We start from the raw sequence: 26,273 nt of genomic DNA on the forward strand, positions 1-26,273 counted from the left end.
TCAAAAAAGTTTAAGGAATTTGTCAAGGACTCATGCAGCTAAGAAGCGTCCAAACTGCTCTGAACTTAGCTGTGATTCCAGAATTATGCCTCGTCATCTAACAACACATGCTCTTTCTTAAAACGGTTGATGTCAGTAGAATTTTGCTCTGTTGCCATCAGGACCTAAGCAGGGCGGCTGTGCCCAGGGAGCTGCCCTCCGTGGTGCTCCTCCCACTGCAAGAGCAGGACAGCATCACCTTGAACCTGTGGTGCTCTGAGCTCTTGTATTTGTAACACACTGAGAAGAGCCCGGTGCTACCGAACAAAGACACATACTATGTGGAAACAGCCCTGATGTTGCGCGTGGTGCCACTCAGGGTTTCAGGCTGACGGCGTGACTGGCTGCTTCGCTGATGTCAGCCCGTTCTTTATGACCCTTCCTGGGGGAGGGGACCCATTTTTACGGAAGACTGAAGCCTGGGTCTGCAGGCGCGAAGACCCAACTGTGTAGTAGCCGGAGGGTGAGTGGACAGCTGCGAGGCCACCCACGCACGAGCACGCAGCCCTCAGCTGCCTCCCCGCCCGCGCCCCAGGCGGTCCTGACCCCGCGCCGGATCGGTGAGCTCGCTTTGATGTTTGTGAACCGGCTGCCCTGAAGCACAGGACAGCGACTCAGGGGTTAGAGAAACTGTTATTTGTACAAATGTGGTTAACACCTCATCAGTTTAAACCGGCTGTGCTAATAATAATAATAATGCTCCTTGTGCTCTGTTTTCTGCGTTTTTGTCTTTCCCCAAATCGGCAACTGCCACGTGCAAGATGCTGAGAGCTTGCCAGAATCGGCCGCACGACTGAATTCCTGAACCGAAGGTGCTTCCTGGGCAAATCTCCCAGCCAAGCGGCCCCCAATGTGGGGGTTACGTGACGATTCATCGCAGGGCTCAGTGTTTTGTTAAGTATTAGCCACTGTTCCAAATAGCGCCCAGCTCACGCACCGCCCCACTCCCAGGTCTGTTCACGGGTCCCTCGGCTTTAAGGGAATCCGGTTCCAGAGAAGCTCACCCAGCGAGCCTCCCTCCGCTGCAGGAGTCAGCAGGGCTCCCCTGTCCGCCCGCCCAAACGCAGGCTCCTGCCGTCTTGGGGAAGGGATGAAGGGAGCTTTCTGCTGGCGTGGTGTAGTTCTCTCTCCTGTTCCCAGTAACAGGGATGTACCTCTATGAATGCACAGCTTAGATTCCATGATAATAAAACTATCTGTTTAACTCATGGTAGGTAGCTGATTGATTCTGAGTTATCACTGTGAATCCAAACGGCCACACTGCTCACATTGTACAGTGACTTTAACTTGAAAAAGGAGGAGGAGGTCCAACTTTTTGGCCTTTATAGGAGTAAAACTGTCCCTTATTTGGCCATAATTAGTATCGCCACTCCAATAATTGCAGCAGTTCCTGGAATGGGTGCTCAGTTAACGCCAGATAAATACTTCACTTAGTTTTATTAAGAAATTCTGTTAAGAAACTGAAGAAACAACGGTACCGAAAGTTATTCCACATCCAAGTTAAAAAAATGTACAACTTGCTGTTTTGTACGTTGCTTGTGCCCCCCCCCCCCAAATGACAGGTGGGAGCCCTCGTCCCCAACCCGACGGCAATTGGGGCGGGGCCCTCACGAATGGGATTAGTGACCTCATAAAAGGGACACCGAGAGAGGTGAGCTCCCCCCCCCTTTTAGGGAAAGACACTGGGGGGGCGGGGGGGTCCACTGCCTGCACACCGGGAAGAGGGTGCCACCAGACAGCAGGCCCACCGCCCCTGGGTCTCGCACGCCCCAGCCTCCAGAACTCTCGGGGAAAGACTTGTTTTTGCTCTCCGGTCTATGGGATCCGGGTTCGGCAGCCTGGACCAAGACACACACACACACACACACACACACACACTTCCTTAAGAAATGACACGGGTAAAAAACACACCTACTGAGTGTGCTTTGAGAGTGAAATCCTCGTGGCACAGCAGTGCCGACGCGCTGGACGACGACGACCCTGCTCTGTGGTCACTGACACGGTGGGAAACACACAACCATCTCACCAAAGGCAAACACACAAATACTAATAAAAATCTGTAATAGATGTAACAAAAATAATACATGCACGGACAAGAAAGTTGTCCAAAAGACGCAGAAGTATCACTGTATTTATTTGCCCTCCTCCTATGTCCTCTGTAGAGATATTTATGCTCTTTGAAGAGGCCTTCACAGGCGATTTCTCGGCCTCTGGACGCCTTGAACGCCAGCACGGACAGCGGAGCTTCTCCGTGATCACGCGCATAGCGAGGTCGGACCTCTACGAGCTGCAGCCCCGGGGCCGTGTCACTGGGCACTGTGCTCCCCTGGCCCCCGAACCAGCGCAGACGCGGTTGGGCTGGCTGGGGCCACTGCATTCATTATTCAGTCTCCTTCGTATGTGCGAAACAGTGATTGAAAAGCACTAAGAGGAGGTTTTCCAGACTTAAGCAGTCCCTTCTTGCCCCCTTGCTGTAAAAGACACAAGATATTTTGAAGAACTAGGACTTATCCTCAGATAACCTTCCAGAACCTCCTACTAAGTCATTCTTGGCTCCAACTGCTAAAAAGGGAGGCCTTTGAAGTGCTCATTCACGGGGTTTCCAAGGTGTGTGTTTCGAGTAGAATAATAGTTGATCTAAGAGGAACGCAGGTAACTTGAAAATAAATCCAGTATCCAAAGTTAAAGTGCTGAACTACTAAGATGGTTCTATTCTTTTCCATGGAAAACAGGTATCACCTTTGACTTTAAGATTTCGAGGCTGAGGACCAGAGAATAATGAATACTAAACGATGGTCCACTCGGAGATGCCCTGCCCAGCCATCTAAGTGTGCAGACCAGGGAGTCAGATAACATCCAGTCACTAGGTACCTGGTTACTCTTTAGCACAGTTCTTTGTAAACAAATGAAAATAAACCTTATTACTACATTACTCTAAATAGTTGCCAAAATTAAATCCAAATATTGTTACATTTAGATAAGTGGGGGGCGGGGGGTAGAAATGCAGTTCCTTTAATTTCCCTTCTCAGAGATCTCAATGACAATGGAGAAAAATGAAATAGATACAGGACTATTTATCTAACTGATGCCAGAAGAATTTAGATATTTAGGGTAGAGACAACAGAGTTCAATTATGAAAACCATTCACCTAAAGATACAGTTTCTAAAATAATATTTGCTCACCCTTAGGCTCATATTCATATAGGGTAGCACCGTATTTTGCTTAAATATTTCCCAGCCAAGATGCAGAAATATTAGTACATATGAAACATCCCATCTGTATGGTATGATTTACTTCATGTAATTTATATAAGCTTTATAGTCTCTAACATGATGTTTTTATAGTGGCAACTCAATTTTATTTTGAAATAAAGTAATTTCAGAAATAGAGAAATCTGTAAGTATCCTTTTCCTCACCTTCAGTTTGGAGATCTTGTTCGCTTTTTCTGAATTAAACTACAGACTGTACAATGAGTATATGTGCACATTTAAAAGACAACCGCTCAGTAAATGAGAAGTGACAATATTTACTGGTTTCTACCCACCAAACATACTATTATTCGGAGTTTTCACGAAGGTTTAGTATGATGCAGGGACTAACAACGACAAAAATAAGGCACAACGTTCAACTTTGGGGTGGAAAAGGTTTTTAGGTGCTACAAACACTTGTTTCCAAAACGACGTCCGTGCGGGGCTGTAATGCAGCGAACGTTCCCCGCGTGACACTGGAACAGGAGGGGGCCCCCCCCCGCGCTGTGATACTGCGGGCGGGGGTCCGCTCACGTCTCCCCGGGTCACGCCGACCGCGTGGCGACGCCGCCGTCCGCGGAGACGCTGACGCAGCACGTAAGCCAGAACCAGCACGCGGTGCGCTTGCGCTCCGCCGCTTTGACCGCTGGCACCCGAGCCGTCCGCCTTCCTTCACAACAAACGCCGGGTCGCGGACTCGCCGAACTTCAGCTGCGTCACACTCTTTGTGTCACGCGAACGGGCCTGAAGACACACGCCGCCTCCTCCTCCTCCCCCCGAGAACCCCTGGGGAGGGCCCCCCCTCGCGGTGGAACAGACGCAAGTCCGCGCAGGCGCAGTGGCGGCAGGAGAGGGCGGTTCCAAGAGATGGGCAGGGGGCGGGGCCGTCAAGGAAAGAGGGACGATCAGAGCTGTTCAATACAAATACAGTCCCCGGCCGACTCAGATCTCCGGCCGTCTGGCAGGAATTCTGGAGTGTCTTCCTCTGTCTTCCCTCGTTATTTAACACCAGGACACTACAACTCTCTGGGTTGAGTAGCCGGATTTAGCAGTCCTTAAGGCAAGTCAAGAACTCGCCTCGGGCCGGATGCCGTATTCCGTATTCCGGTGGGGACTGCCCGCCAGCTACTCGAGCACGACCACGAGAGAGAACGGAAGAGGATGACGTCAGTACCCACAGAGACGAGGGACTGAAACACGTCCCGCGAGCTTCCCTGGAAAGCGCGCCTCCTGGCGTCGGTGGAAGGGGAGACCTCAGCCAACCTCTCGGGCGAGAACATGCCAGCGCGGAAACTGTCGGTCATTACTTATGTGCAGTGTATAAAATGTAATGTGAAAGTAGAGATTTAACGTCTTGTACATCGTATGTGCCAGAATGTCTTAGGAAATAAAATTATCACCCCAAATCAGAAGTATCATCATTTTAAACTTCACTGCACAAGTTTTCTCTAAAGCTGTCACCAAAACCAAGCCCAAACCTCCCCCCAGACTGGAAGTACACACTCACAGGGCTGTAAGCTGAATACTTGAGCTTCAAGGAGCTCAATTTAATGATAAAGGATGTTGTCTTTCTAGAACACTGGCAACAATGAAACAAAACACCAAACACCCACGGCCAGCACGTAAACCCATGACAACCGTGGCCAAGTGTGTGTCTCGCTCGACACGCAGATGCAAGGCTTACAAGCACGCGAGTCTGAAGACACGGCTCTGGCAAAGCTCCGGTGAAGAGGGGACACCGCAGAGCTGGTCGCGGGAAGGTCCTCTGCTGGCTGGCTCCCGAACGGGGTCCTCGCACGCCCCTCCCCCTCCGGGGCACGGGGTGTTCCTCCCGGAGACATAACGTGGCTGTGCGCTCCGCCTCCCGCACACCCGGCCTCACGCGTCGGCGTCACTGCCCGGCCCCGGGCTGCCGCCGTCCGGGCCGTCACTCTCCTTGTCCCAGTCCTTCATGGACGCCCCCATCATGAAGTCGTCGCGCAGGATGGTCCAGCCGGGGCCCTCTTCTTTCGCCTCGGTCTGAGGACAAGCACAGAACCACAACGTTCAGAGGCCAATTCAGCCGCAGGGAAACGGAGAGAGCCCGAGCCCCCAGCACACCCGCTGACACCCGGGCTCCGACAGGAGAGCGCCCGAGCCATAGCACACCTGCCGACACCTGGCTCCGACAGGAGAGCGCCCGAGCCATAGCACACCCGCTGACACCTGGCTCCGACAGGAGAGAGCCTGAGTCCAAGCGCAGGCCGGCCTGTTTGTGCCTGGGACCGTGTCTGCACGAACACGCAGCAGAGCTGAGCGCTGACAGAACGTTTCAACCTCACCAAAGACACATGGAGGCAAATAGTTGTTGCAATGGAAGAAAGTACAGTAAGATCTAGGCTTAGTATCGACTTTTAAAGTCTTCTGACAAAAAAACCTTATAATAGTATTTCAAGCTCACTGATAATTTACTAAAACGTTTGGCAAACTATTCTAAGTCAAACAACTTTAATAAAGGCTTTTAACCCAAAAGAAAGGAGAGAAAAGGGAGCTCACTGGGCCCCGTGCTAGGTTTTTGCACATGCGATCTCATGTAACAGCTGATAAAACCATGAACCAAATGTTCTTCATTTCGGTTATGACCTCACTGCCTGACCTGACCATGGAATCAAAAGGCTAGTCACATGCAAAAATTATAAATAAATGAGCAGGCAATAAACATGATAGGCAGTCAATTTATTTATGTATTTGGCTCAAAAAGCAGAGATTTATTTCCTCGCAGTTCTGAGGCTGGATGTGCAAGGTCAAGGTTTGGTCCCTTCGGAGGCCTCGCTCTGTGGCTGGCAAACGGCCACATTCTCACTGGTTCCCACAGGGCCTGCCCCTGTGTTTCTGCACCACGGACACTTCCCTGCGTGTCCACAGCCCCTCTTACAGGGACACCAGCCACACCAGAGGGGGGACCGTCTCAGCGGCCTCGCTGTACCTCAGCCACCTCCTCAGAGGCCCGTCTCCAGGTGCAGGTGCGTTCCAAGGTGCAGGTGCAGGTGCAGGACAGTAAGGCAGCAACATAGGAACTTTGTGAGGACACAATGCAGCTCAAAGCCCTACACCTCTAGATCCCCACAGTTCATGTCTTTCCCGCACACAAAACACATTCACTCCCACCCCAAAAGCCCCAAAGCTTTCTTCTTCTCACATTTTAAAAAACTGTTGTTCAAGTGCCGCCGTGTCCATTTCCCCCCACCACTCCAAGTACACGGGTAGCAGAGTCCAAGGACAGCCTCGTGTCTTGCGGTACAACAGTGCCACCTTGTGGCGCTGACTAGGTACTGCAATATAGGCAGGACTACAGGCGGTGATTTCTTTCCCTCATTCCGCAAATACTGAGCAGCGCTGTTCAAAGCAAAGTCCCGGTCTTCACAGAGCCAACAGTCGATGTTTTTTTTACTTATTCTATTCACAGAAATACACAGTGTTGGAAAAATCTCTAAAGATGCAAGACCCCATGCCATTTGGTTAGAAAAGAGTATTATCTTTAATGGCGTTTACAAACCATACGAAAAGCAACTTTTAAGAGAAAAGATGTAAAAGATATTTGTCGGGTTACAAGATGACATTTAATTCTACTAATGCTGCCTTGAAAGAGATATGGCCCAAAGCAACCGTCCCATTTAGAAGGACTGGAAGCTGCAACCCACAGGAAAGGCGCCCTCCCACCGCCCTTTCCCCTCCGTGGGGTCCGGGGGAACCGGGACACAGGCGGGACTCAGGAGTCCCACGGCACACCGCACTGGAGCAAACCCACACGCAGGAGCAAACGCAGACTCCGGCCCCGGGGGGAGCAGGTACCAGGGCCGCAGCCCGGCCCCTGCTGCCGCGGCCCGGCCCTGCTGCCCTGCCCGCCCTCTGCGGGTCTGCACCAGCCACCCGACTGGCAAGGGGCTGTTTTCCTGCGTCCAACCCCACTCGTCTTTGCCAACCTCCTCCCACCTTAAACAAGAGAAAGCAGCGAACGGAGACCCCCACAGAGGCAACAATCTGAACGCGTCTCCTGCCCAATGCATCACATGCAGCTTCCCACTCCACTCCGAGAAGCACCCGCTTCCTCACCCAGACTCCGGGCGAGCGCAGACTCGTCCCGGCCTCCACGGCTGTGTCCAACCGGGAACAGGCTCGATCCCGGAGGTGGCCTCCGTGTGCAGCTGGCTGCATCCCACGTGCCACCAACACGGTAGCACACGGAGCAGTGGACCCGCAGCAGGGCCCTGGGTGCGGAGTGGCCCCCGCAGGGCTCCCGGGCAGCCCTTTTCCACTGGCCTCTGGGCCACTCCCCCACTGGAGCACCCCAGGGTGGGGGGGAGGATGAACGGGGACAGAGCCTCAAACTAGTACAGTGTCCCAATTCAAGACCCTCAGCGGACTCCTGAAACTGAAGAGATAGTATGTTTTCCTTACCTACCTACCTACCTACCCACCCACCTACCCACCCACCCACCTACCTAGGACAAAGTTGAATCCGTGAGTCTGGCCCAGTGAGATGCTAACCATAACCAAGGACAACACCAGACAATCCCAACAGCACACCGGAGTAAAAGCAGGTGGGAGGGAGGGAGGGAGGAGCAACATTGGGCCAAAGGAAAGGACGGTTGTTACAATGGCCTCGCCTGCTTGTCTCCAAAGACAACCACGTGAATGTGTATTTTTGGCACAGAGAGCAATACAGGACAAGTTCAAAGCTTCTCTTGGTTGTCCAATGTGAAGACTAGCCACAAAGAGAAGCTTCCCTGGGAGGTCCTGGCGGAGGTGTTTTTGTTCTGTGAGAGATGGACACAGGCTGTGCCCGTTTTTCTCCAAGTGTGGTCCCAGGTCAGGCATCGGCATCATCACCGGTTTTTGGAAACTCAATACCTCGGGGCCCATTCCAGACCCGCTGGCCCAGAAACTCGGGGGGCCGAGCCCAGCAACCGGTCTAACCAGCCACCCTGGGGCTCTGACGCACGTGGAGCCCGGAACCACCCTGGTGGGGTGAACACAGCCTGAGATACAGTACCGCGGGCTACACTCGGCGGAGGGCGCAGACTCCGCCTACCGCCGCACGGAGCATGCGCCTGTCCACACCCAGAAGGAACGGGGCAGGACCTAGCAACTCGGAGTTGCCCTGCCCCGTGGGACTGCACGGACTCTGTGACCTAAAGCAGCTACAAGGTAACTGTAAGCGCCCACAGCAAACGAGAAGAAAAACTGATTAAATGCAAAAACTTAATGCGAACCACATGAGGCGAGGAAACAAAATAGCCCCCGTCCCCGCCCTCCCTGGCCTGGTTTTATATAAACATTTCATCAAGATCAGACAGAAGCATCTGCGTCGATTTGGAAGATGAAGACAACCCTTAAAAATGCTAATCAGCTCCCATTTCAAGGTTCAAACCTACCCTGGCAGCTACTGAAGAGAAAGCTGAGCACAGTCCCGGAATGACTCATTAGTCTGCCCCCGAGCAGCGAAGAGCTGAGCCCATCTCAACTCTGAAGAGGGAGGATTCAAGTGGAACCCTAGAACCGCGGACCACACAATCCCATCTACAGCTGGCAATTGGCAATACCTGGCTTCTCTGCTTTCCCCGGGGAGAACGCTCCATTCGCACTTCAATGCAGTGTCACCTGCACTGAAAAAGGTGCTCGCCTCTGGCCAGTGTGTCCCAACACCTTTGCTGCTGCAAAGTCTCAGTGAGCTGTCCGTGGTTGGTGGTCTCCTCCACACGAGATCAGAGCCCCCCCAGAAGTTCAGCCTGTGCAGTGAAGGGTGCTGGGAAATCCCTGGACCCAAGACACGCACCCTGCTAGCAACCAGCGGAAGCGAGACATGCCCTGGATCTTTAGAATGTGAGTAAGAACATCAATGCTTTCCTGACCACCACGCAGGGCATTTCAACTCCCCAATACCATACAGGGCTCAAAAGTTTCCATGTGCAGCCCACAAGGTAATGTGGAAGACCCTGTATCAAACAAAGTCAACTTTCCTGATTCTTAAAGAATTCTTAATAAGCGATTCCTTGGTGTTTTGACTTTTTCGTTGTTGTTGTTGTTGCTTTCTCCATCCCTTCACAAACTTATTTCGGCTTGTTTAAACCATTTTACGAGGATGTTTCACGTGGCCTTCCGCTTTGTTAACTCCGTGAATGGTTCCCTACCCTCCCTGGCCTGGTTTTATATAAATATTTCACCAAGATCAGACAGAAGCATCTGTGTTGATTTGTGCAGCATTTCCACATTCAGATGGGTAACTTATACGATCCCGGCAGACCAGAAAAGCATTTGGTAGGACATCCTGAAACCGGAAACGTCGGTGTTCGTGCCGTCTGCCACCAGCACCAGGAAGCTGAGACCAGGAGTGAATCTCTACGGGCACTTTATTCAGATGCCGGCGCCCTGAGAAGTCGGCGGGTTTGCACCTAGAAACCGCCTTCACATCTCACCTCGAGCCCACCTCTTCCTAAGGAGAACCGGGTGGGAAAGGGGTTCGGAAAGGGTCAATCAGATAAGAGTTGTGGAGATTTTCCTAGTGTTTCTGCTGAGAATTCTTCACCCATTTCAGCACCATTCCCTCCTGGAGCAGAGCCCTGCACTCCCCGCCAGCCTGCAGACCCCCGCCCGAAGGCGGAGCTGCGGGGTCCCGGGGCCGGTGTGCGGTTCCCGGGGCAGGGGCGCCGCACCCAGTGACCCTCAGGCCTTGCTGGCCAGACCAAACCCTCAACCCTGGAGTCTCCTGTCAATCCTAGGAAGGAAGACCAAGGGGCTGAAATCCTGTCAGCTTCAATCGGGGACCAAGCTCAAGTTCAACGAACAGCATTCTGGCTTCCTGAGAGTTCAGGCCCAACACTCCTGCAGATCTTTCTTTCATGCAACAGGTTTTCGCTCACGGCATCGTGTTTGCTTCAGTTTCTGCCGCAGCGCTCGGTTTCACCCTGAGCTCAACGCCCGGGCCCCGGCTCAGAGCAGCTGCACCTGGAGACACCTGTTCTGTTCCGTGTGCTGCATCCTGACGCGCCATCTCCACACCACCCCCAGAAGGGAGTCCACGGGGACACTGGGCAGCTCCAATTTCCCCGTGGTTTACGTCCTCTTGAGAACTGAGTCAACGTGGCCTGAACTGACCGGAGAGACAGCTGTACTGTCCCGAGGGCCCTTCCACTCAGCGCCCGGCACACTTCCACCCTCCCCTGGCGCCCGAGCTGCGCAGAGGGCCCCGGTGCCAGGCTCCCGAAGCCCAGCCCGTTCTATCAGCCGCCACATCGCAGCACTTCAATGAGAACTCAGGCCTACAGACAGATTAGCAGAGCCGTGAACTCGTCTGGAACACAGACCGGATGTGTGGGCATCCCAGACCAGTTTAAACGCACGGCCCTCACCGGGGCTCCGGGGAGAAGCGGGCGGTCGGCCGCAGGTCCGCACACCCGGTCTCCCAGGGGTGGGGGCAGCGCTCAGAGGAAGGGGTCGGGCGAAGGGCCACGGGCGCCAGCGCGCACTGCAGTGGCCGAGTCACGGTGCACCTGGAACCCAGGGCACTTCCACTCCTTGCTAAATAAAAAGTGTCAACTGAAACAGGGAACGTTCTAAACGAGTTTCAGAATTCTGGAAGACAGAAAGGAAACTTCCCTGGCGGTTCTGAGAACTAAGATTCTCAGGGAAGAAGCTGCGAGATGCAGGAGACCTGCACCGCCCGCTCCTTCTGGGGCGGGGTCCATCCCGGGGCTCGGGACCAGCCGCGCTGCCCGGGAGGCAGCGCCCCCTGCTGGTTCCACTGAGCACGGCCCGTGTGCTCAGCAGCCACAGCGAGGCTGCCACATGCCACGGGCTCCAGGCAGTGCAGACGGGCTTCTACCCAGATTCCGATTCCCATGGGGCGGCCAGGGGCAAGTCGCTGAGTCGTTCTGACTGGGTTTCTCTCCTCCAAATGGGAGGAGTTCCAGCACCTCCCGAAATGATCCTTCCGTGGAAACACCTTCCGGAGCACCTGGCACACAGCAGACAACAAACAGCCCCGTCCAGCCCCCCGCCGCCAGCCAGCTCACCGAGGCCCCAAGTGCTCGGGCACCTGGAACCCCGCCCCGGGCCGCCTGCGGTCTCCCAGATCCAGGCCGCACCCTGTTCACGAGCACGGACGGGCTCAGACAGCAGGGCAGCACGGCTCGGAAACCAAGGGTTCCGCTTGCTGAGGGACATCCTGTGAGGAACATAGCTAGCTCAGCCACAGCCTGAAACGGGGACCGATCCCTACGTCCCCAAACCTAGTGTTGTTACCCTGTGAGAACTCCGCATCACTAGACCGGACACTTCAGTGAGGAAGCCCAATCCAAACCCAAACACAATTTACTAAATTGTTAGATAATTCTGGGGTTAGCCAGTAACCCATAAGAATACTTCCCCTTCAAACTGGTTTCCAACTACAGACTCACCTCCGATCACTCACTACCTGTCGGGAAAACCACTACTAAATGGGAGGAACCCATGCTAACGAACGGCCTGCAGGGGGAACTGAAAGTGCCGGCAAACACGTGCACGGCGCTCGCTCAGCGCTGGCCACGGTTCCCAGCCCTGTGTGCAGCTCACGTGGCTCTCACGGGGCCCACGAGGTGGCGAGCCGCACCAGAGCGAACACCGGAGAGCGGTCAGGGGGCACCCCAGGCCTGAGGCGGGGAAGGGGCCCAGACGGCAGGCCAGGTGCCTGGAGCCCAGGGGGCTGGTGTGTGACAACGCATCACACAACGCCACTCACGTGCTCAATTGCCTACAACTCAAAAATGATTTGTGTTTAGCAAAAAACAGTAAAATATTCTTCTGAATTTTAAAAATGCACCCTAAGTGCCGCACGTGGCAAGAGGCTCACTTTGTGCCGGACCATTACATTTTTAAAGGGCCTCATGCTCGCTGATGGAAACCCCCCACAGCAGCTGCTTCAGAGAGAGACCAGCTCTTCAGAGGGGCCAGGAGGCGCGCGGTACCACCTTTAGTACTCCTTATTATAAAAGTAACGAGAGATCTCCGCAGGTACCCCGGCACCGGCTCTAACTCTGCACTCGCACCCACGCTGCCCGAGTCAAAGTGCCGCCCGTGCCACACAGCCACACGCAGGTCTGCCAAGGCCACAGCAGCAGTCCAGCCCGAATCGCCCCGCGCCCGGACCCAGACCCAGTGGGCTGCTGTCGGAGGAGCAATGTGGTGAGCAACGGGCTTCCCGGCGTCCCCATCAGCCGTGCTCCGTGCGGTCCCGCCTGTTCCCGTCTCAAACTCTGCTCTCCTCCGTCTAAATGCCAGTCTGCTCAGACATCTGCAGCGAACAAACACTAAGCCGAACTACTCACAAAGTCCGGATTCCACACATTCCTGCTAGAGCAGCTTCAGTGTGAGAGCGGCAGCACTGCTGTCGTGGGATGTGGGCAGCAACTCTCCCCGCCCACCCCTGGCCTGCCTCCCACGCCCCCAACTCCGTGAGAAAACTAAGTCCCCAGACCAGCGGGGGCCCCGAGGGACCAGCGTGAGGTGCCCCTGCTTCCCCAGCTGCCTCCTCCAGCAGCAGGAGGTCAGCAGGTCCGCGGACCAGGAGGAAGGTATGCTGGTGCGAGCACGGAGCGCTGTCAGCACGGCTCTCCGTTACTGAGATGCCCTGGAGGCCGGGTGTTTCAGAAGCTCTCCCACCTCGGAAGGCCTGGTTCTGCAGATTCACGAGAAACACGTGAGAACGGAGCCCCCGCACTTACTCCTGGGTCTGACGTTTGACGTGCTCATGCCACGAAAGCAGAAAACTAGGTAACTGCCTGCCCTCTCCCAGTCGCTTGTCCAGCCTAGAGACGGTCACGGGGATGCGGGGCCCGGCAATCACCAAGGAAACCCGTTCTCACAGAAACGGGCTGGAGCCTTCCTTCACTGCAAGATCATTGTTGTGGTTCCGCCGTAAAACAGCAGCCAGTCGTGATGCACCGGCGAGCTGCAGTCCTGCAAACCTGGCGTGAGGTCCGTCATTCAAGCGTGGGGGTGACAGACGGCCGGCGCTCTGCCCGCACACCGCCCGTCGGCCCCGGGGCGACTCGGCTGCAGCCCGCCCCACGTCCTTGCTGCAGAGGGGGCGGCAGCCTGCAGACTCTTCCCCGGAACAGGTGCAGGGCCCAGAGGACTCCAGGCACCGCCACTGGGCGTCCTCAGTAAAGAGCCCACCCCACCCCAGCGGAGCTCCCCAGCCAGAAGGGCCCGGGCTGGCGCCGGCGTGTCTGCAAGCCCCTCGGACACCAGAGTGGACAGAGAGGATCGCCGGGCCTGGGTCAGCCGCTTCTTTCCCCTCCGCGTCCCACTGGCTGCTCCCAGCCCCGCCACAGCCCTTCCCCAGCTCTGCCAGCCAGGCGTGCCGGCACCCAGCCTGCCTTCCCCACCGAAGAGGGTGCAGCCCCCAAAACGGCGCACGTGCAGTGACGACGACTTCCGACAGACCCTTTCCAACGGCAGCGGCAGCGAGCACCTTCATTCACCACGGAGTCTTCAATCTGGGTGCTCGCATGTCTGCCAGAACCAGGGGGCCTGGTGACTTCCTCCAGGAGCTGGAAGAACGCCCCGCCCCTGGGCCAGGCGGAGCTCCCCGCAGGCCCCGCCCCCTGCCCGAGCTTCAGCTGCTGTCCCCGCACACACAGCGCCACCGTAAGGACACCCATCCCCCCCGCCCCGCAGTGCCTCTCTTGGCAATAAACTCAACCCCACAAATACAACTTCGCACTTGGCTCATCTTTAAAAGACGGCGCTTCTGAGACTAAAGCACACTCTGGACCCGTTCGCCCGCACATTAAAAAAGGAAACGCTCGGGGTCCACACGGGTCCCGGGGTGGAGCCAGTACCATTATCTCGCCAAAGACCACGACACCGTTCACGTCCTTCCTTTCCAACCAGACGGCCCCTGCTGCCCCCGCTGCCCCGGCACCAGGGTGACTCCCGGCCTCCAAGCCCCAGGCCTTGCTGCCTCCAGTTTCAGAAGTCACAGGGCACCAACACGCCCCCTCGGGAAACCCCTCCCACTGAGGCTGCGCGCCCCACTCAGGCTTCTGGCCCCCAAAGTGCACAAGAGGCAGAACTGCAGGTGGGACGGGTGCGGCTCTGCCTCCAGGAAGTGTGCCGGAACCCAGGGGTTGCTGAGCTCTAACCGCAGGGCTACGGCACCCCCGCCTGGCAATCCCATGCCGAGTACAGCATCTCGAAACTTAAGAGTCCAAATGAATTAGGCTGTGGGCGTGTAAAACGGGAGTGGATCTGAAGAATCTATCGTTCCACCCACCGTGTGCTCCCCGCCCCTGACGTGTGGGTTTCAGCTTCAGTGTCGAAGCTGAACGTCGGGGGGTGCACTGAACCCCGCAGGGAAGTCTCACCTGTCGGGCCTTCGCACCCCTTCCCGCGGCGCCGGGCTCGTGCGCACCGCCGTCCATGCCCCTGAGCACACTGATGAAGTCCCTCTTGGACACCGTAGAGATCAGCTTGGCGCGCTTCCTCTCGGAACCTCCGGCTTCCTTCACCTTCTCGTCCACGTTCTTCTGGTGCTTCTGAACAGCATTGAACAGCTGCACGACGCCCCTGCGCGTGGAGAGAGGGGGCCAGGGCGACAGGGGTCAGCAACGGTCCCACTGGGACACAGACACTGAGGACGGGAGCAGAGGGTGTGCCCTGCTCACTGCTCGGGAGGGAGGCACGCGTGCAGTGGGCGTGCAGATGGCAACAGCCGACTGGCTGGACACTTGTAAGAAGGGAACATGTGCCGTGGCCGGAGTAGCTCAGTGGATAGAGTGCGGGCTGGGAACCAAAGTGTCCCAGGTTCGATTCCCAGCCAGGGTACATTCCTGGGTTGCAGGCCAGAACCCCCAGCAACCGCACATTGATGTCTCTCTCTCTCTCTCTATCTCCCCTCTCTAAAAATAAATAAATAAAATCTTAAAAAAAGAAGGGAACATGCATTTCAGCGAATGAACAGAAGTTTATGAACGTATCAGAATGAATATTTATATGCGGACTGATACATAATCTGTTTTTCTCTCAGCGTTGGTCTCTCTAAACCAACTTCTGTGCAACTGAAACCAAGGCTCACTTTGACCACCACCACCTGCTTCCCCGGACGCAGGGCCGGGCCGGGCGGGCACGGCGCTCACAGACGAGGTTCTCAGGGCTCACCTGGTGGCAATCCTCTGCAGGTTCCGCTCCGTCTCCTTGTCCTTGACAACGTCGGGCTTGACGCGGCACAGCATCTCCCACTCCCGCTTCCTGTCCAGCTGCGTGGCAGACAGTGTGGGGGGGAGGACATTAGGTCTTTTCGAAAGAGCCGCCCACTGGGACGCGATACCCCAAGACAGGAGAGAGGTGGTAACTCGTGCTCTGGCTGTCCTGGGACGCTGCAGGCCCACGCTTTCGGGGGGCCTGAGGCTCGCACCCAGCGTCACGGGAGAGGCTCGGGTGGGTTTGTGGGGGGCTGCTAGGGAGGTGTGGGGGAGCCCCGGCCCATGGGGGCAGCATCGGGAAGACCCCAAACTGCCCTCTGTGGCAGCCACAAGGTTAAAACACTGTTTCTCTTTGTTTTGGGAATGGACTTCCCCAGCAGTCAGAACTATGAAGAACTAAGATGGGCTTCTAAATGAATAGCGTCATGTCCAGATGTACCTATACAGTGACAGATTTTCCTCTCAGACTCACTGACACCCACTTCTCTGAGGGCACACCTGGCCACGTGGCCTCTGGGCCACAAAGCACAGTGTGCTGGTGACTGCCATCACGCGGAGGCAGAGGGGGCCAGGCAATGAGAAAAGCCCACAGATGAAATAACCGAATTCAAAACTGCCTCGAAGTGGCAGCCCTGCCCCAGGCCCCCAGCGTGACAGAAATGCCCCCCACACCCTCACCCCATCCCACGCCCCACACAGCCAGCACACCGAGCGTGGCCAGCACCAGTGCGGTGAGCACCAGGCTGCAGCCAGAACCGGGCAGCCGGTCCCCTCTCATCTGTCCCTCCCGTGCACCCCCCCTCAGCTTCCAGCAACAACCCGTGCACCCCCCCTCTCAGCTTCCAGCAACACTCCCGCCAACAGTAGAACCGAACTCCCGTGCTCAGGATGAAGACTGGCCGACTCCTTTCTACGGGCACAGGTTCTTCCCCAAATCAGATCGTTTGTTTCAACTGTGGTGAAACTATCAGATTATGCCAGAATTTTTTTTAAATCTTACTTTTAGGTTTACTCTGAATTATCTGTAGTACCCAAGGGAAAATAGGCATGCATGCATAATCCCTAAATATTTAAACTCTGAAATACATTTTTATACTCATGATTAGAAATAAGTGCTGGCTGCCCAGCAAACCGGGAGCCCCAGGGACTCGAACCAGAACACAGGCCGACAGCTGCACACACCTGCTTCCTCCTCTCCAGCCTCTCCTGCTTCAGCTTCTCCTTCTCCTTCTCCAGCTCTCGGCTTCTGACCAGAATGGTGGGCTTGCTCGCTGGCGTCTTCTTGCTCAGGATCTTAGCCATGGCGTCTGCCCAGCCCGCGTTGGCGTCCCCGCGGGCGTCTTCGCCGTCACTGTCCCCGGGGCCGGCCTCGTCTTCATTGTCAGCCTCCACCGCTTCCTCGTCGGAGGCTCGCCTTCCTGGAGACCCTGAGGGAAGAGACAGATGGAGCCCTGGTGCCAGAGGCAGGGGTGGCCAAGGCCACGGCCACTCCCAGGACCCCAGAGCAGTTCCCCGCCCGTCTCCACCTTGCAAGGAGGGCTTCTCCCAGGATGGCAGGTTCGGGGACAGAGGAGAGCAGTGCCGGTGGGACCCCCACCCTCGCCACCAGTCTCCGGAGATCCGGCCGTGCTGATGGGGGACAGGGGCGATGCAGGGTCCTCCTGACCCAGGACCCAGGGCAATGAACAAACCCCGCCCCACCCTAGCCTGCCGTTGAGGGGTGACGGAGGCTGACACGGGCCGGTGCAGAGACAGTCAAGTCCACGGGCGTTCCCGCACAGCGAAACACGTGGGGAGGTGCATGAAGCCTGTTTCAGAACAAACAGCACACCGACACGAGAACAGCGCCGCGTCTCCGTGGCACCGAGGAGTCAGCACAGCTTCCCTGGGGTTGGCCGGACACGCCGCGTCCTACATTTATATGCAGAAACAGCTAAAAACCAGCCTCCTCTCACAGAATCTGCAAGTAGCCATATAGTTGGCTGTTCTAACATTTCTGAAAAATAATCTAGTGAAGGGACATGTACCCAAGACACGGAAGAGTCAACGGCACGGCTGAGCGGTTCAATGAGACCATCACGCTGCGGACTGAAGATACAAAAGTGACCGTCTGAATGACATCCCGCAAACCCGCCCCCCAAAAGCACATCCGGGTGACCACAAACTGGCCCCTCACGTAAGATTCAACGGCTGGGCTGGGCTCAGGGAACTGGCAGGGGGACCCCGGTCAGCAGCCCTGTCCGAAAGGGAACTGGCTGAGAAGCCCTGGGTGGTGCAGTTCCGGAGCCCCCGGGGTTGGAAGGTCACCGCAGGGGAACACCCAGCCCGCGGGCACCAGCCAACGCGGTCTCTCCAAGGCCACGCCCTCCGCGGAGCTCGAAAGTCCTGAGAAACCCGCAGGTTGCACTAGGAAACACCTCAAAGGAGAAAATCACGCTATGGCTGAGCAGCCTGGAACGTTCCTTACCAAACAGAAGAGCTGACAGGGGGGAGCACAGAGGAAGGGGCACCATCCCCGGGGAACTGTGCTTTCTCCGACCAATCCTGACCCAGCCGAGTCTCAAAATTCACACTGAAAACGCCATCCCTTCCCACTCTTTCAATCAGAGTACCTCCACTAAATACCAGTAGCAACCCAAGTAACATTTTAAATGCTGACTGAGCAGAAAGAGGCCTGAGCACGAACAAGGCCCCCCCCACCCCTGTAACTCGATTCTGACGCCCCGCCATCCAGACGGAACCCTCACCTGGACCTGCAGGACTGCAAAGCAACCCGCAGCCATGGGCACAGGGCCTGCGCACCTGCCCTCCCCGAGCCGCGCCACCCACCCAAACCTCTCTGCCCGCACCTCTCAGACCGCTGACCGCTCACAACCATCGGTCTCCAACTCCAAGCCCCGTTTTTCTTTTAAATTATCTCAGCCAACGTGCACGTTTAGTTTTAAATGTCCTTTAGGTTTTTTAACAAATATGACTTACTGTCATGATCAAAGTGAAGGGGAGGGAACGGAGGTCAGCTGCTGACCTCTGAGTGGCGCCCTCCAATCTCCTGACCTTCAGCCACGATTGCAGAGAGAAATGGAGGGAAGAGCTGAATGTCTAGCCAGTCGTTGTACTACTCGCAATGCTGGTGTTACTTCTGCACAAAAGTAATTTTTTAAAGTGCCGAGAATTCATGAAATGAAAAGGAAGTAAAAACTAAATATCTGATATATTTCAAAATGTGTAACATATTAGAAAACAGCCAATAGAACATATAAACATACATACATAATTTTAAACATACATAAAAATGCAATTCAAGCATATGGGTAAAAGTAAAGAGGGCCCTTATCTTCAAAAAAGTAACAGAACATGACAGAAACATGAGTTAAACACAGGAAGAAGAATAAATGTTTAAAAAGCACTATCTTATACTATAAAGTATGTCAGTGGTACCAAAAAACATTAAAGGAAATGACAGAAGTAAGAAACCCCAAATAATTCTACCACCCTAATGTGTTGCATATTTCTTAATAAGCAGACAAACATTTAAAAATTCACTTGCCACATGTAGTTATTTAACTGGAGCCATGTCTCTGACTCCTGAGTGGCAGGTACGTTCCCTGAGTTCCCAGGAGTGACAATGGAGGAGGGAGAAAATGACAGCTCTCCATCCGGGTTTCTCTCCCGGAGGAAACGACTTGCTGGGCAGGGCAGATAGATCAGTCACCCACCTGCAAAAATTCGTGCGTGCTCTTCTAAAAGAAAAACAAGGAAAAAAGAGTGGCTGTTTGGGGCGTATTTTCTTCTGCAAAGCGGACACTTCAGCTTTTCCTGGAGGATAAAGCAAGGGTCTGAATGACAGGAAACAGGAGGAGCCAGAGAAGCAAGGTTCCAGCCCGGGCCAGCTGCAAGAGGCAGGACCCCCGAATGCAGAGCCCAGACATCCCAGCTGGGAGTCCATGCTCTGCGTGGAAATGAACATCATTACCGCAGCGGCCATTACGGGCATTCCAGGCAGGAGAAGCCAGCACGAGGCATGTCCAAAGGCATGAGAACGCGGCAGGTGCGATACTGATAAACAACAGGAAGTTCACACTGGCTGAAAACGGAGGCTTGGGACTTGGTGGTAAGACGCGCATGAAAAAGCTGGTCTGAGAAATGAATTCGGTCCAGGAGAAGCACCCCACATTAACCAGAATGAAACCTGGCTGGCTCTGCACCCGAGCCACGCGCCTGCTGCCAGTCCCGGGCCAGACGGCTGGCGCTTGTCCTCTGGGGACACACCTCAGGTCTGCACTTCTAACAGTCTCTCTCCTGGGTTAAGAAGGCTGTCCCTATAAAATGCAAAACCCTCGGTGAACATTAAGGCTCCTGGTTAACCTTTAACCTGCTTCACACCTTCAGAAGTTAGTGTAAGTCCAATAGAAGTCCTTATAAATGTTTAATGGCAATCACAGCCACGGTCAACAGGAAGAAAAGGGATGTCAGGAAGCCTGGATTCAATCTCAACTCCAGAGTCCAATCTACGCAACCTTTCTGAAGATGTCAAGTCCTGTGCCTTAGTCTCCTAATCTGGGAAAATGGCAATAAAATACCATCTACGTCAAAAGAGGCGCTGTGTGTGTGTGTGTGTGTGTGTGTATTTTAAAGGCTACAAACGTAAGAGCCAAATATTCATCTTCCCCCTTATAACACAGGACATTTATCTATTACTTAAAACGCTAGCTGTAGTGTTTTACCTTCTGTATATTCCTGATTCAGGATCACTTGTGATTTTGCTATCAACACATTTCAAACCCTACTGGAGAAAATGACAATTTACCAAAAATTCACTCTGAGTTGCTGTGCTGTCATTCAAGGTTACGTTACACACAACTTCTGTTAATTTTACCCTCCATGACACCTGGTGCTTGTGATTAACAGAAGTTCCCAGTCTGCCCGATGAGTCAATGACATTCACCGCTACATGCGTGGCGCTGTGACACCGCTACTGCCAAGCTGACCGGCCTCTCAGCACGGAACGAGGAGACTTCTGCGGGTTGACAAACACGACTTACAGGTGTCATACCCATAAAAGTGTAGTTTCTACCTTTCTTACACAACTGTCAAAGAAATTAAAGACAAAAGATGAAAAATAAAGTTCGAACAACACCTGCGTGGTGTTTTATGAAGCTTTAGGAAAATCTTGCTAAAGGAAATCACTTTTAAAAGGACATAAGGCATACCTCTATCAACTTTTAGGGCCCAATTAAAATTCAAAGACAAGTCTCTGAGTCAACTTCCTGATAAAACGAGCAGGTACACAATAACCCTATAATTTGCACACTGATTCCTCCCGGCTCCGAAGCCAAATTCAATCTTCTGTTTTTACAGTTTCTCAGTATCTATTGTCTGAAAAAGTTTGATAATGTGATAGTTCTGCCAAGGCCACGTGTACACAAAGATCTGAACTAGGATAGCCATTTGCATAGGTGACCTTCCCAGAAACACCTGATTTTGTGAGAAGAAAACAGCAATTTCTTACATTAAATGGCAAAGCCCAAATTAAACCAAAGGCAAATGCCCCATCTGATAATCAATGGATCCATGTTACTGAATGTATTAAATAAAAGGCCCTTTATTATTTGTTTCTATACAGAGAGAAGCTAAATCTTGAAAGAAAATGTAGATGGAGACAACTAAGCTGAAACCTAAAAGACACAGGAAAGCTGGTCAAGAGAAAGTGAAGTGGGGGCAGGGAGGAGGAGTGTGTTAACGGAACAGCAAAAGCACTGCTAGGAGCAGGCAGAGCAGACTGCACTCAAGAAATGGGGCGTTCGGAACCCCGTGACACCAGCAAGCTAGAGGACATGTATCTACAAGGAGAGAGACACGCTAACATTATTATAACACAGTACACTGTGAGCAACAGGTGTAAGACAGAAGGAAGCAATGACTAGGCTGGATTTGGATAGGGCAGAGAGAGAGAGACGGATTTCTCTGTCTCCATCTTTATCACTTTTAATTGGACTATAATCATAACAACTACCTTTATAACTACCTCTTCATAATAATGCTCAATACACCGTATTAAAGTTCTGTGTTTAATATCTTTCCTAAGACTGCAATTCTAGGGCAAGAATCTATTCAACTTTTGTATCCTCAACACCCAGCGGGTGACTGGAATAGAACAGAAGGCAACAAGTGTTCACTGAACTGACCTGGATAATGAGGTTTCCTTGTTAGCAAAAAGCCTTCTTAACCTATAATGTAACTGATCCACATTAGCAAGAGAACCTTAGAACCTAACCAGTATTCACAATAGTGCAATCAGCATTGAGTTAAGAGACGGAACTTGGAATTATCCAGTATCTGAATAGGGAAATCAAATTTCCACCTAAATTTGTAAGCGGCACTGACAGTTTGCTCCAAATGTAGCAGTGTTTCTTTCTCTGATAACCCCACAAGAACCAGTCTGTTGAGTTTTTATATACACATATCTCAGAACCAAAATTCTAACTCCTGTTCAACAAACAGCTTGTTTTCCTTAACTTCTTTGGCAGGTAATGAGGACTCTAAGCATGCAGGGCCAGCAGGAGCATGTAACAGTTTCTTCTTCCTGGTTCTGGAAGTTTAAGTTTATTCGCTCATTTATGTAAACATCTGGGAAGGATCCCCTGTGAAAAGGCACTGCTTTAGGCCCCGGAAATACAACAATCTCTTCTCTTAAGGAACTCACATTCCAGCTGGGAGAGACGCTGAGCACATATAAAACATCACACAATTTGGGAAATGGGGAGGAAAAACAAACCAGGGTACTAAGTCAAACAATGAAGGTAGGGAGGCAAGGAGAAGAGCAGCGGTGGTACATCAGGCAGGGTGGTCAGGGGCACGTCTTGTTGATAACCCACTGGATCAGAGATTAAAGGAACCCAGCGAGAGACGGCCATGCTCACACCTGAAAAACTGTCCGCAGTAAAGCCAGCACGTGCAAACCTCGGTGTGGGGGTATGTGTGATGTGTTCAACACAACCACAAGGACACGAACACAGCTAGGTAACAGTTAGTGGTTAGCAAGGACCAGAGTGGCAGATAAGGGAGGCCGACCTGAGCGAGAGCATACAGGCTGTTGGCTGTCATTATAAGTTGGAAAGCCAATGGATCATCTTGAGAAGGTAACAGACATGAGCTGAGGTACATGACAAAAGAGGAGCTCTCGGTGTCAGGACGATACCTGGGCTGCCAGGAAGTCAGGGGTCGTCCGGAATGCCTCGTAACCTACGAAGCTGGCAGTGCCACGGATGATGATAAAGAGGAAGCAGGGCGGGCACAGCACGGTAGAAAGCCTCAAAACTTCTTCCCTTCCTTTCAACATCAAGCGTCTCTGCGAGAGACAGTAACAACCGGTTTTATTTATTCTACTCCAACCACCTCTTTCATTCACCGCTATGCGGTCTCGAACTCCTGAACACATGCACGCACCTATCGCACAGGAAAAGGCAAGCGCACCATCCGTCTTCCTGTTACCTGTTTTAGCCTTTTGCTCCATGCTCCCTATGAGACCTATCCCATTCTAGTAATTTCAAATGCCCCCCTTCCTTTCGCCTTTTGCTACCGTAAGCAGCAGTTCCGTCAGTTTTAGTTGATAAGTGTGGCCCTGAAAACGTCCACCGAAAAAAGGTGTGCAAGCTCAAACAGCTGGTAACGTCCCTTCCTTGAACACCACTCCCCGTAAGCCTTCTCATCCTGCGAGTGGTCCCGCGCAGATGAAGTTCGGGGGGCTCGGAGCAAAGGGCACTGGCATCCCCTGCTTCCCGCAAACTCAGCCTGGCCTTCCCTCCCGGCAGCCAGCGCTCAGCCCTAGCACGTTACCTCCAAGGCCGTCAGGGTCTTTGTTCTCGCCCTCCAGCTCCAATGCTACAGCCTTGGCTACCATTTTCTTCTTCTTCTTCTTCTTTAGGGAATTTTTCAACTTTCTCCCCGCACTCCCACGTGAGTCCTGCACGGCCGCGGCCATGTTTCCGCACCGGAAGCGTCCCTGGAGTATTGCGTCCGGTGGTAACAAAAGGAACTTCGGTATCGAGTTCCGGCGACCTAAGGTTCCGGGGCGGGGCCTTGGAGCGCGAGGTTCCGGGTGGCGGCCTCAGACTCGGGGTGGGGAGAACCCTGTCTTCCAGTTGCAAAGCGAATAGACTCTCGCTTTCTTCCCCCCGAGTCCCGTGGGCTAGGGGATCCAGTTCGACCCTTTTCTCTCGGCGTCAGTGCGCGGATCCCTTCTCCCGCCTCTCTCCCCGGCCTGCTTCTCCCGAAGGTCATCTTGTCACCTGCTCTCGCAGCCCCCGCGCTCCCTTCCAAGCAGCTGCCACAATCGGCCCGTTTGCCCCCCTAAATTGTCGGATTCTTGAAAGTAGGGACCATATCTCATTCATCATTTCATCCCCCCATAGCTAGCAAGAGTCTGGCCTGCGTTAGGAGCCCCCCAATTTTTTTGGAAGGAAGAAAATTATGAATGAATGAACGAATCCACTGCTAAGGTTCATGAGTCAGACGGGTAAGGCAGCAAACAAACTCTTACCTCGCGTTCTCTAGGCCAGGCATACTCTCAAGACTAACCCTAACTCTCCACTTTTAGCGGTAGAGAGTTCCTTGATTTTTAATACCTAAACTTTCTAATGGAGTAGGAACCTCTCAACTGGACACATTCAGTTGTTTATATAAGGAAAAAATATTTGCACACACACCCCAATTCAATGCATTTTCAAAATAAAACCGTGTGCAGGAAAATAACAAATTCCAGCCTAAACCTTTTGAAAACTGGGATTGTTGGCAACAAAAGGGGCGCAGCTCAGGAGTGGACCCTTAGGGCCTTGCTAGTACCCAGAAGTCGTCACTATGCTGCTCGGCGTAACCTCTACCTGCTGGGGCACCTTGGGCTTGAACCTGTGTCCTGCGAACTTTCCCATTTAGCCCTTGTTTTTGCCGGATGTTACAGAGTTCAAAACAAAGTTGGGAAAGCATTGGGAAAAAACTGTAGAGGAGAAGCAACGTGAGAAAGAGAAATGATTTCACAGGCAAGGAAGATGCCTTGCACACAGAACATCACGTGCTAAGATGCTGTGATCAGCACATCACTGTGATCATCAGTGATGTTTTGAGCATTTGATGTGGTTAATATGATGCTTTATGTCGAGGGATTTACTCTGGTGACAATTTAAGATGTTGCTTGGAGAGGTAAGGTTGGTTAATTTGTTACACATTCAAGTTTTTCTTCTTAAAAGTAACATAACAGAGGCTCCAGGTGTCCCTGCAGAAACCTGATTTTCTACAAAGGGATTTCTGCTATTAAGTGGGACATTTCTGTACTAGCTTATTTAAGTGTCCCAATTAGTCAATCAGTTAGGCACTACTGTCCCCATTACACAGATGAGGAAACTGAGGCACAGAAAGGATGAAATACTTGCTCAAGGTCGTATAGCCAGTAAGTGGCAGAATCACATTCAAACCTGAGCAGTCCGTCTGCTCCGGGGTTTGTTCAGTTACTGAGCTAGTGTGCCGGACTGTTGCACTTACTCCTTGAAGAAGTAGGTCCTGAAAACAGACAATGGAAATTTCTGCCAAGCACTGGAATTCATAAAGTAGGAAAAAAAAATCCCTGCCCTCACAATGAACTAAAATAACTGACTGGATGCAAATACAACATCCCTACTGTGTGATGGATATAACTGAAGCCAACTGCCTGCTTGCACGAGGACTGGTACAAACATACCTGGGCTGGGTATTAGCTTGTTGCCTCTCAGCTCCACATCCATCCTTTTTGGCTGCTCTCTGAAAATACAGTGGGGTCCTTTAAATATTTTCCCTTTGCCTGGGCCGGCGGGATGTTCAGCTCCGCCAGTAGAGGGCACTGGAGCGACATCATAAGACGGAGGCTCTTCCTGCTTACAGGGTGCTTCAGTCTGCAGCCTTCTGGAGCGCAGGCGGCGTCTCCAGCATCTGACTCTGCAGTTCACAGTGGTCCACAGCACCCCGCGGCCAGCAGCTTCCCCAGGCCACCCCCTGAGACAGTGTCATAGCAGAGCGCCTCCAGGGGAACATCTGCCAGGGAACAACTTCCTCTGGAACCTGAAGGGGCATCAATTTCCAGGAAGCGCTGGAGGTTGGGTTTCCAGCAAGTTCTTATAAAATAAATGTTGGAAGACTGTGCTCTGCCAACTGCAGATATGTGTTATTCTAGGAAGTATCTATTTTTGTAACCACCTGTGGTCCATCACTTCTTTTCCATCGCATTTCTTATCATTAGTGATGGTCACAGGGAGGGGCACTCACAGAAGAGAAGCTTAGCTCGTACTATGTCGGCCCGTCTGTGGAGGTGAAACAGGTCCTGCTGCCTCGCTACAACCCAGCCTACCGTAACGTGGAATGCATGTGAGGTCTTGAACTCCATGCTGGCAGGTGGAGTTGGGCTAAGCTCCTTCTGGTTTTTTTTTTTTCCAGTTAACTCTCAATTACAAAATCACATCAGCCCCAGGAGTAGGGAGGTGCCCGTGTAGAAATGGATCTTTAGAATTTGCACTTGTTCTAATCTAAGAGCCTTTTACTCGCGTGTGTCCTGTATATGTTTACAGATTGTAGGTAGATATCATGGAAAAGCTTGGTTTAATAAACATGTAGCCACCCCCCAAAATAAATAAGGCACAGCCATGACCAACTGGGGACCAACTGAGGTCCCACCAGACCTGGACCTCAGTTGTGTATGTTTGGAGGGGTTTGGGCCGTGGGGCACTTCTTCCCTGGGCACTA

The 26,273-nt window shown here is 53.1% G+C and overlaps 1 protein-coding gene across 1 annotated transcript; it reads right to left on the bottom strand.

Moving 5' to 3' along the window:
- Positions 1 to 4,402: 4,402 nt before the first annotated feature.
- On the bottom strand, positions 4,403 to 23,526 carry RRP15 (ribosomal RNA processing 15 homolog). The gene is made up of 5 exons (XM_028531389.2): positions 23,346 to 23,526; positions 16,692 to 16,936; positions 15,466 to 15,563; positions 14,673 to 14,874; positions 4,403 to 5,307 (listed from the first exon to the last, which is right to left on the bottom strand). The coding sequence occupies exons 1-5, from the start codon at positions 23,488 to 23,490 to the stop codon at positions 5,167 to 5,169; spliced, it is 831 nt and encodes a 276-aa protein (XP_028387190.1). The 5' UTR covers positions 23,491 to 23,526; the 3' UTR covers positions 4,403 to 5,166.
- Between the last annotated feature and the right edge of the window lie 2,747 nt (positions 23,527 to 26,273).

Source organism: Phyllostomus discolor, chromosome 15 (assembly GCF_004126475.2).
Source record: "Phyllostomus discolor isolate MPI-MPIP mPhyDis1 chromosome 15, mPhyDis1.pri.v3, whole genome shotgun sequence".
Lineage (NCBI taxonomy): Eukaryota > Metazoa > Chordata > Mammalia > Chiroptera > Phyllostomidae > Phyllostomus > Phyllostomus discolor.

What these genes read in the sequence shown, in the direction of transcription:
- RRP15 (XM_028531389.2), bottom strand. Translation starts at nt 23,490, where the DNA reads ATGGCCGCGGCCGTGCAGGACTCACGTGGGAGTGCGGGGAGAAAGTTG. An exon ending in AGACCCTGACGGCCTTGGAG is followed by an intron (nt 16,937 to 23,345) that starts GTAACGTGCTAG and finishes CTCTTCCCTCAG; the next exon opens with GGTCTCCAGGAAGGCGAGCC. An exon ending in CTGCAGAGGATTGCCACCAG is followed by an intron (nt 14,875 to 15,465) that starts GTGAGCCCTGAG and finishes CTCCACGCGCAG; the next exon opens with GGGCGTCGTGCAGCTGTTCA.